At 38.0% G+C, this 11,841-nt stretch overlaps 1 protein-coding gene across 1 annotated transcript; it reads right to left on the bottom strand.

Annotated features, from left to right (window-relative positions):
• Window positions 1-829: 829 nt before the first annotated feature.
• LOC120006492 (serine/threonine-protein kinase 38-like) lies at window positions 830-11,728 on the bottom strand. Its single transcript, XM_038856548.1, has 13 exons — window positions 11,424-11,728; window positions 9,691-9,865; window positions 8,303-8,386; window positions 7,472-7,713; window positions 7,096-7,339; window positions 6,291-6,370; window positions 5,782-5,866; window positions 4,326-4,457; window positions 4,138-4,254; window positions 3,073-3,120; window positions 2,161-2,242; window positions 1,439-1,489; window positions 830-1,360 (listed from the first exon to the last, which is right to left on the bottom strand). The coding sequence occupies exons 1-13, from the start codon at window positions 11,582-11,584 to the stop codon at window positions 1,269-1,271; spliced, it is 1,593 nt and encodes a 530-aa protein (XP_038712476.1). The 5' UTR covers window positions 11,585-11,728; the 3' UTR covers window positions 830-1,268.
• Between the last annotated feature and the right edge of the window lie 113 nt (window positions 11,729-11,841).

Raw genomic sequence — 11,841 nt, 5'->3', positions numbered from 1 at the left:
CTTTGAGGCTGACATGGCACACTGCCATTCGTCCACCTGCTTTTATTTTGTACCCAAATGACGGCATCCGATTGGTTGTATCCCAACAAAAATATGATTAAAGTCTTTCCCAATTACCTTCAAATCCATCATCTTTTATCTCTTTTAAACTATCTGATGCAGGAATCCCACATCGGAAGTGAAGGGGTTCAATGTCTAGTTTATAAGTTGGGCAAACCTAACATTAGTCAACCGGTTTTCTAGTGGATAGTTAGGTCCAATCTTGTGGGCTGGGCTTGGGCCCGGGGATTTCCCCCCCCCTGTCCATGTGGGCCTGTGCGTTCTGTTAGTGGCGTACCCACCTCCCCTTGGGCGTGTGCGGGCCTCGCTGCATCAGTTTGGTATCGGAGCCCGGGTTCGGGAGTGTGCCTGTGTCTGCGTGACGGGCTGGCGTTGGTCTGTGTGGCGCGCCAGTGGGTCAGGCCGGACGTGCACGAGGGCGTGCACGTTCTAAGTGGGAGGGAATGATGCAGGAATCCCACATCGGAAGTGAAGGGGTTCAATGTCTAGTTTATAAGTTGGGCAAACCTAACATTAGTCAACCGGTTTTCTAGTGGATAGTTAGGTCCAATCTTGTGGGCTGGGCTTGGGCCCGGGGATTTCCCCCCCTGTCCATGTGGGCCTGTGCGTTCTGTTAGTGGCGTACCCACCTCCCCTTGGGCGTGTGCGGGCCTCGCTGCATCACTATCCAAACGAAAAAATTGAAAATAAACTTCTCTCTCTTCTATGAAGTCGAACTCAAAAAGGAAATAGCCAAAGACGATTGGAGTTTATCAATTGTCCACAAAAATGCCCAAAAAAGTATACATTATCAAAAGAATGTGTCAGTACAAAGTAATCGTGTTCAGCATATAACACAAATCAAAATCGTGCAAATTGCAAATAGAGAAGATCTATTATTTGCAGCGAAAAACCCCAAACTATCGATACAGTTTGCCAAAAAAAGAGGTAAAGGGCCAGAAACTGCCACAAGAGAAGGCATATCAGTCTGCCAGCCTGGGTAGTTAGGACCTCAATATTCTCTTGAAAGACGACTACAACCTATTAAAGACAAAATTCATCCAATATCACTGTACACTTAGAACTTCTGTAAACATGCAACATGACTTGCATTGCAAATGCGGGCAAAACCTGACTGAAACATAAGCAGGTAGACCCAACATCTTCATGCGAGGGTATATCAGAGCCATTACACAACACGCTTGCTTAACATAAAAAATGTCGCTGACTCATTGTGACATGGTATCCTCTGACGATGCAAGCATTTGCAATTCTGTCTCGTCATTTGAGCATTTGGAAGAGTAGTCCACAGCAGAATCACCTGAAGAGGGAAATCATTAATTTAGTAAATTTAACTTTCAACACAGAAGAAGAGAATAATTGCAAGAAGATCTATTACTGTGGAAAGAGTCGGTGGATGACCGCATCGGTGACATGCTCCTTTTTATATCTGCAGCCAATTAATGTATCAGGAAAATTCTTATCTGATCAAGATACCAGAAATACAGAGGACATGTTAATCCAAAAGGACTGAGTCGATGGCAAACTCCACCAACTACTTTTCTTGAAATTACTGGCAATTTATAGATTCTTCAGGATAACAAAATATAAAGTCGAGTCAGTAAATGAATTCCATCTCTCCATTCTAATAGCTATTATTTGGCAAAAATATCCTGCATACACAAGAATCAATCTTATTTATAAAAGATTAAATTAATTGACATGCTCATAAGTCCTATCCCATATCCTATATTGGAACGTGATCTATTACTGTGGAAATAGTTAATGAATGTGCTCCTCTTTATATCTGGAGTCACAGGGTTTATTAAAAAGATTTTGGGCTGAGCATCGTAGTGAAGCACGTGTGCAAGACAGGTTGACCACAAATAAAAATAGATAACAGTGAGCCAGCTGGCACTCTTTCCCTGCATGTTAGTTGTGATTGGTAGCACCTAGGTGAAGGAAACAAATTGATCACATAGAACTAAGAACGGGTGATGTCTTCTAAAAGTATGAAGATGTCCAGCACATCTTTGACTGAAATAAAACATATTATTTTGTGTATATTATATTCACAAAGGGAAAAGTGCACCATGCTCGAGTAGAAACCAAGCTACTTACCAAAAGAATGGTGTAACCCTTTGACAGCCTCAAAATTTTTGTATGTGTAGCCAACAAAACTAAGATCTTGAGTTAGCAACATCTGCCAAAAAAGTTTTTAAGGGATCAAGACAAAGGAAAGAAGCACTGCACATCACTGATGAACCAACGACCTCATACTTCAATATAAAGATCTATCTAAAGAACAACACCATCTTAGGTCAAATATTACAAAGTTAATTCAAAATTCTCAAGAAATAATACCTCTTATTTTACATTCAACCAGAATTATACATGTATGAATACATTAATACTCATGAATATTAGTTAATTCAGAGTTCAGAAGCCATTGACTGGAACAAGACACTTCTCTAATTCAAAGCTCCATACATATTTCCAGACAAAACTGGATATGTTAATTAATGGCTTATTTATACCATGAGATTGTGACAATCAACTTGTTAGTACTTACTCTCCTGGAGAATCTCAGGAAGGTAGAGCGTTTTGCATTTAAATATAAAAGAATGTCATCATTAAAAGGCACGAAGGTGACGACTTATTTACAAATATCTAAAAGAGTGAGACTCGATAACAATTTTAGGAAAGTATTACCATCTGCATTGCTTTGATTAATGATCACTATACCAAAACCAAGAAATTGCATAACCAAGTGTCCAAAAGTTAAAACCAATGATTCAAAAGGCCACACTGTTTCTTTCTTCTAAATCGCCCACCAAATAGCCAAAACAATGGAAGCTCTAGAATAGTTTCACTTTCCTCCAAGTAGTGTCATAACTAACCACAGTCTGAATTCCGATACCATCTAAGGGTGTATTACGGGCTCTAACTCCAGTAAAAGGACATCTAATTAATACCCATCACAAAATCCAACAGAAGATAGAGATAAAAGTCATTGGAGAAGAAAATGCATACCTTCCTCATGGGTCCAGATCCTGCTCTTGCAGGCCTTGGAGGTTCAACCTATGGCAGGCATCGTAATTAATACATGCAGAATGCTTCTAGATAAACATTCCCATATACAGAATAATGAGAAAGAGTTATTTAGGGTTAAGCAAACCTCAAGAAAGGCAGACTCAAGCAAGGTATATACACAAGTTTTCTTTTCGAGTGGAATTTTTTTTATTAAAGGCACCAAGAAGGTGCTAACCAGAAATTACAAGGAGCCCAAGATTAGAGCATCTAGAACATTGTTACGAAAAATAGTACACCACAGTTTAAAGCCGCTAAACCTTTAATAAATAAAAGAATCAAAGCTACTATGCTCAGAATTGAAGATCCTACTGTTTCTCTCAAGAACATAAAGAGATCTCCCAATTCCCTACTTTTATAAACCAGTACATAAGACTAAAAACCGCATGCTCAATGCATAAGACATCTTGCATGCATGATAGTCAGCATGTGCATTCATCTATATGTTTTATCCTTCTTTCTATTGTTTGACTCAGAATAGGACATAAAGAAATGTTGCCAAATTCAGTAAAATGATTACCATGTCCAGCCAATGCAACTGCACTAGGAAATTTTTTAAAGACATACCATTGGTCCCCTAGTTTCTTCACCCTTTTGGTAGCAATGCTGGCTATGTAAAAGTCTACTAGCAATTCATTTAAACCATTTAACCAAGGCAGAATTTGTTAAGGTACAACTGCAAAGAGACTTCAACAAGAAGCTAGCCTACACCTCCTACCGTTTTTTTTTTTGGTGACAGAGAACCCACCCAAGAGTCAGCCCACCCCAGGACCACCCCTGCATTGTAAACTCCGGAGACAGCGGCACGTCCCAATACATGTCCCAGTTCAGTCGTGAATATAATCCCAAGCACGGGATCGAACCTGGGTACATACACCTAACCCACACATACCAAGATCCACTTTGCCACCCAGGCTACTCCCCGGAGACTACACCTCCTAGTGTTCTGACGACTGAGTACTAAATGTCCTTTAACAACGATTGAGGACACAAGTACGATCACCTTACCTCATCATCAAACTTCATAAAATTCTGAGTATCAAGTTCTCCGTTGACCTCAGGTTTATAGGCTGCCTCTATCTCATAGAGTTTGTCCCATATGACATCTTTGAACCAAGGATGTGCCTGAATATATCCAGGGTTTAGAAATTGTAGAAAAAAAAATGTAAACAGCTCAGAAAGTACAGAAAAAATACCTTAATTTGGTCTGCCCCTAAAGTACCGAGCCTATGTTCAACGTCACAAAGCAACCTGCAAATCAGATTCTTTGCTTCAGGTGTCAATCTAGCCTCCTCTGGAAATTTTAAGTGATTTCTCCAATGCACAATCTGAGATGGATTAATTGGCATGTCAAAAACATGTCAGATATCCATTGATCGACAAGGGAAGATGCACTGCAACCTTTACAATGAATGGTAAACTAGGAAAAGAAGTGAAAGCAATCCAGGACAACAGAGAAACAAGTAAAAATTAATAAAATCAAATAACAGTAATCTAAAGCAACTATATAACTCAAATATAGGAAGCATGCATAACATAAATCACTATTGTACTTAAAGTTATTACTGACCCACATTTCTTTTTAAGAATTCTACATTGCCTTTACTTTAAACAGTTCAATGTGAAATCTCAAGATTTTTGTACTTATAGGACAATAGAACATTAAGGATAATAATCATCATAAAAAAAGGTTTTCATGTCAAGCATGTAAGGAGACTTTTTCTACCTTAATTGTGTGTTTATTCATATAAAGAGGGAAGCAAATGGTATAGCAGATTCGACGGAAAAGTAGGGGGCATATCGTGCTAATGATCAATGTGGGTGGCTGCATTGATGGCAACCTAATGTTGGTGTCTCAGGGATTGTTTTCTTTCCTTAAATGTTTGCTTTTTTCTCCTCAAATTTTCTTTTGGTTCTGCTTGTATTGGTTACAAGCTTGTAACTGATCTTCTTTTCTGATGCTAATATATCAATTCAACAGTTCTCATAGAAAAAAAAAAGAAAAGACAAAAAGAGGAGGAAAACAGTCAAAAGCACATTCTCTATAAAAATCTTTTGGGGGAAGCAATTGATTCAAGGTGTGATAACCGTCCTACAAAAGGACTACCAATTGGCTAATGAAAAGGATAGCAAATAAAAGATAGAGCTTCCTATTTGCAAAAAGGAAAGGCATACAAGTCATCTAAAGTTCAAATTTTCAAATATATTGAAAGTGTAAATTAAGGTAGTCTGAGTATCATGAACCACTACTCAAGATCTAGAGGCAAGTATCATAGTATGCAGTAGCTATCCCAATGCCCTGAATGAGCAGAATCATCTTTAGTAGTCTCTCTCCAACAAGAACAGTGAGACTTCACAAAAAAGCTATTGCTTCGACAGATATTAACATCCAATAGCCCAAATATAACTTGTTTTAATATGGAAGACACTTTTCCACTCTTACTTGGGGATGTCGACCAATGTCACAAAAGTAAATACAATAGTTGGTGAAATGCAAAACTGGGGAATGATGCAGATGTTACACTCAACAACCAATAACATTACACAAAAGGTACAACATATTCTAAAGTATGAGAACATTAGCGAATTTAATCAAAAATAATTATTCAACACGTGGAAATAAATAAATAAAAGAATTTATGGAAAATTAACCTTTCTGCAAGTTGTCACTGGATCATCCGAGTAAAATGGGGGATAACCAACAAGCATCTCATACATAATAGCACCAAGCGACCACCTGTAAGAAGGCAACTGAATAAGAGAATATCCATCAGAGACTCAAAGAGACGTACCAACCATGCAGTTGGGCCTTTTCGCAGTGATCGAGGCCTTAATCACGCTTTGTCAGGGTTTCAAACACTCTTTATTGTTCTTCTAGACAAGATTATGTGTATTTAACACCAAGTTTCACTTTAACATTAGAAGTTTCAGTCCATTTTAAAGCCATGTGCATGCGGAAAAAAAACAAAGAGTTTATTTGAACACTCTTTTGGCTCCTGCTGCCAGCCAAGAACATCGCCCAAGAAATCACAGGGAATTAGAGGAGACAGCTCAAAGCAGTCAATGACATATCAAACATAGATAGTTTGAAAAGGTTGACTATCATGATTTAAGAATCTAAATTATATTAATTTAACAGAAAGCACAGTTCATTAACTGACCAGTCACACTCCATGCCATATCCCTTCTTCAGCAACACTTCTGGAGCTATATAGTCTGGCGTTCCGACAGTGGAAAATGCCTGTCATTGAAATAGGTCCAAAAAAAAAAGTCAACAACACCCGTGCACAAGACTCTTGCAATAGGCGGGGTCGGAGATAAACAAGATATACGTAGACCTTACCCCACATAATATGTGGAGAGGCTGTTTTCAGGAATTGAAAATGTGACCTCTAGGTTGTACACTTGCAACTCTAACATTGAAATATGTTGTGGGAAAAAAAAAGAACCACCTTGGGAACACGTCTAAGAATTTAAAACAAGAAAGACTACCTGTAATCAGTAAAATAGGCAACTATTACATGCAAAAGAACACGTAAACACGTATACATATATAATAAAGAGAACTAAATCCTAAATGATCCTCAAAAACAAGAAGAAATCAAAATAGCAACCCACTGCATTGTGAAGATTAGAAAGCGTCAGCAACAAGGTTACACTTGTACATTGAAAGAACAAGAATTGTATTTTTTATCACAAACTGATGGTTCATGCCGCATTAGATCCATACTTTTTCTCGACGGACTGACACTCATAAAGAGCAAAATCACACATTTTACAAATAAATGTAGACACAATTTTACATTTGCAACCCCTTATCAATATCACTACCTTTAACTCACGATATGCAAACCATAAAACTAAAGGTAGAAAGCATTTTTCCAGCAAACAATCTGATATGAAATTTGGGGAAAGTAACTTATTGCCTTTTACTGTAACTCGGGGAAAAGAGGATTGAGTAAATACCAATTTTCTCTTATTTAGCTTCCAATGCTGTAGTTGTTCAAGGGGGCTTTTCCAAGGCCTTCCACTGCCAGCTTCAGGGAAGCACCCATCAACATCCATTGATTCATGCAAATTCTCATCATCTAGGAATTCATTTTCATTTATAGAAGATAAACTTGAGCAGTCAAGAGGCTTGCAAAGACCAAAATCAGATAGCTTCGTGTGACCATTTTTGTCCAACAGAAGGTTGTCAGGTTTTATGTCTCTGAAATCAGATTTGCAAAAGCAGTGAGAGATCTGAGTAACAAAGTACACCAACCTAAAGACCGAAAGTGGTCACGACACTAAAATTCCTGTAAGGTTATGGTCGGTAAAATTGAGACAGGGATATACCAACCTGTGGATGTAGTTATGTTTATGAATTGATTCTATGGCTAGAACACTCTGTGCAATGTAAAATCTAGCCACAGTTTCAGTCAAGGTCTCTTCCCTCATCAGTAAAGTCATCATGTCCCCACCAGGCAGATACTCCATAATTAGATACAAGTACTCAGCATCTTGAAATGAGTAATAGAGTTTCACAATGCAGTGACTGGCAACTTCTGCGAGCAAATTCCGTTCAGCTTTTACATGTTCAACCTGCAGGTACGTAGATAATGAAGAAGAAAAGAAATTTAAAAAAAAGTAAAGATGGGGACTCACATTAAATGTTAGAGACTACACAAGAAACTTTAATTCTGTACCACAGCTACCCACCAAAGACAAAGAAAGGGGTGAAGGGGGAGGGGAATTTGAGGACTATTGCTATTAAAGGACAACCAAGTAACCAACCACAGTTCTTACCAGAAGCAACAGTTCAAATTTCAAATGAAATAACTGCTTTAAAGTCATTCAATTACTTCTGCCATCACTTAATAGTTTATAATGAATTTCACAGTTGAATCGTAGATGAATAATAATAGTAAATACTATGAGTGCTATAATTGCTCTATGGCAGCTCAAAGTTAATCACAAGGCAAATTAAGCAAATTATAAAACGTGACCAAAAGATAGTAGAAGTACATTCTAGATACAATAAGAACCTAAAAAAAAAGGCATTAGCAACAGACTTGAATATATCACATATGAAAAGTGAGAAATGAGCTAAAGCATAACATTAAAAAAAAGAGTTTAAGAAAACATCCATACAAGGTAAAAATAAATAAATTTCAAATATCTTAAACTTTACCTGTCCCCTGCTAAGCATTTCTGACTTCTTCAATTTTTTCATGGCATATATGTTGCCGGACTTCTTTTCCCGACACAATCTAACCTGTAAAGTGTTAATAACATATAAGAAACCTAACCATTCTCCATACAACAAATAAAGTCTAGAAATATAAAAGAAGCCAGCACCATGGCAGCTAGGTCATGTACCCAATCTTAAACCACCACCACCCTACCCAGAGTCTCACCTCCAAACAAGTAGATGAACAAAGACAGAATAGCCGGAATGTGAGGAAACAGAGGATAATGAGATAATCTACTGTTAAAAGGAAGACATAAACAAAAATAAGGAAAAAATGCAATCACACAAAACTGACAACATTTAGCTGTCAACTGTAGTTAATTGGTAGCTACAACATCCAAGGTCTTTTAGATATCCGAGTTGCAGACATTAATTTTGTAATTCTAACTGAACGTAATGCTCAAAAAAATGGATGCTACCCTAGCCCAATCCATGTCTCTGCTGCTTTGATGGTATCACAATACTGTGCCACACCTGCCCCTGCATCACGGCAGTCAATCAACATGCCATGACACAAACTCACCATGAACAGCCACAGCCACCACCATGAATCCATCTCCATAGACTCTTGGGAAGACATCTCGTAGCTGAGGCATGTCCACTGTAATTAGCACCGCAACATGACCAGTCCCAGAAAAATGTCATCTCCAAGAGCATTTCCTACGTTTTTACCCACACCAGCATAGCACCATCAACTCTATAGTCTATATTATTACTCCCCAGACTGCATTAGCACATTCGCTTACCTCCCTGAGTGGGTATTTATAACACAACCTTTATGATACCATCAACACCATACCTATCATTGCACCATTGCTACGACTACCATTTCCACTAGTCATGCGTTTGTCATCATAGCTAGTTACACCCTAATATTCTTTTTATCACTTGCCATATCTCCCTCATCTCCAGAATTCTAACTTAATTGACTCATTTAAATTTTTGATCATCCACCTCCTCCACAAACAAAAAAAAGGGGAAGGAGAGGAAACTCCACATTGCACCCCTATCCAGCTCTTACATCTGCTTGGTAAAAAAAAACTCTAGTGGACCACTTAGATGGGAATCTTGATTCGGATAGATTATGAAGTCCTTTTCTTCTTTTAACAGGAGTGCTGACACACTATATAATGTGGAAAAAAATTCAAAGAGCAGCAAGATTAAATACATAAATTTCAGCATACCAACCTTGTGAACCAATAATTCCTTTTGTCAGTTCACGCATACTCTCTTATCATATGAAAATTAATTAAGCCTAATCAGACAATTGCCATAATCTCGCAAAGGAAGCCTCTACAAGTTTAGGGAGAGATTTGCAGACATCTAACCTCTCCAAAAGCTCCTCTCCCAATAATGGTTAGAAGGTCAAAATCATCAGCACATATTTTGTGCCTTTTGAGTCGCATATACTGCGTCTCTTTGCGCTCCAAATCCTTCAGTAGATTAATCTGTTCCTCCTGTGGAACGTCCAAAGATGCAAACTGTCTTTCCAGCTCTGAGCGCCTGCAATTGATAAAACACGTCAGGGAACACTACAAGGAAAAATGCCAAAACCTCTATGCTTTAGCCAATAGCCATTTCCAAAGAATCTCTTATTAGCAAAAAACGAATACATATTATTACAACGTAAAAGAACACTGAAATTTTAAAGCACTTAAAACAAAAGCAACAGATACAACCCCATGCTGTTTGTGCTTTTTAATGCAAAACAACAAGGTTGGCCATTGAATAATATTCTAAGAATTTAACAAAATGACAGTTGATTTACGAAAAAAAAAAGGATAAAGCTTGAACTAAACCTAAAGGGCATCCAATGGTACATATATCTATAACTTCTTTGAACGTTATATTGTGTTGCAGTACCCGCCATAATCTTAAAAGGCACATGCTAGTTATGCTTACATGGAAAAGAATGAAATCGGAACACCATTACAGACACCTGGCCCAAACTTATTTGTTGAAAAAAAACTTATGACAAGGATCAAAGATGGCTAAAGCTGTGAAGCGAGAGGTAGTGCTGAACCACACGACCCGAACTATAGGCATCCCTTGAGGTCTAAGATGAGTCTATCTATATAGAAAACAATAAGTGTTTTGTCATATACTCAAAACACAAACATGGCTTTTTAAACGTGAAAAGAAAAGAAAAAAAAAAAAAACACCTTAGTTAAAATCTTCTTTATCACGTATTCATCCTCAAATCACCTCTCTGCCGTGAGAAAATTGTTCTAGTTTCCATGTAAGAATTCCATATTCAGAGAATTGAACTCCATTAACTGAGGACTTAAATGGTTGACAATTACTCCATTAGCATGAGATTTTTGAGAATATTAACATCCAAGTTAGGGAATAATTCAGTTTAAGCTGGGTATCTTGACACCCAAAAAAGGGGAAACAATCTCCATACTCATCAGTCATTGCCACGACAAACTTAATCTCGAATCATTCCTTATTGCTTACACTGTGTCGTTTTCAGCCTTCCACTTATCCTCTTATTAGCTAAAACTTTCTCAACTTTTGAAGTAGAAAATGATAATAGAAATTATCATAGACTAGGCGTAGAACTTTTCTTGATACATAACTTAAATATTGAAGATGCACCCTAGACTTACTTTCTCCTCCCTAAATCATAACAATGCTTGATTATGAATGGTACTCGGCCTCATAAAAGCAGATACACATTAACTGGGAACATCCATCTAAAATCCTCTTCCCTTAACTGATCAAATTCGTCCAAGGCAATTTACTTCAACAGGTTCGCATGACAAACCTCGCCAAACAAAGACAAAAGCTTCCTAGCTGACTGCCTTAGAGCTAAATCAAAATTAAATCACCAAGTTCTCCGCAGCCATGTTAAATTTGAGTTAATGTAAGGTTATTTCATTGCAAAGCATCACCTGATTACAAAATTCGTAATGTTCGTCAACAAGACCTAATTTCATTTCAGAATTACGTGATTCTAGGCTTTGAAACAACCAAACAAGCACAGAGACTTCGAAAAATATTTTCTAGAAATGGAAGAATAATAATATAAGACTCTGATCGGGTGCATGTATGCTACCTTTCCTTCCGTTGTTGGATGTGCTTCATCTGCGCCTTGTAATGGTTCTCGATGAACTGCTTGGCCGCGGCCACCCTCTCCATGGTCAAGCTCGACCCCACCGTCTCGTCCTCCTCCATGCGCGCCATCCGCCCCACCCCATCTTCCTCACGATTTTCCATATCTTTCTTTAACTCCCAGAATCTCTCTCTCTCTCTATCTTAAGCTCCCTCTCTCTGTTGTTTTGTCTCTGAGAGGCCTGTTTGTTTGTGGATTCTGGTGATTGCGACAACGAAGCAAAAGTTGGACTCGGCGCTATTTACATGTTTGGCCACCGGGAAACGAAATCGACTGGTAAATACCGAAAACATAAAAATAGAAAATTAATAATTAACAAAAAAATAAATAAATCCCCTGTGTATTCTTTTTTCCTCTTTCT

This window comes from Tripterygium wilfordii, chromosome 9 (assembly GCF_013401445.1).
Source record: "Tripterygium wilfordii isolate XIE 37 chromosome 9, ASM1340144v1, whole genome shotgun sequence".
Lineage (NCBI taxonomy): Eukaryota > Viridiplantae > Streptophyta > Magnoliopsida > Celastrales > Celastraceae > Tripterygium > Tripterygium wilfordii.
The sequence above is the reverse complement of the archived record's forward strand: the minus strand, read 5'-3'. Positions and strand labels throughout refer to the sequence as shown.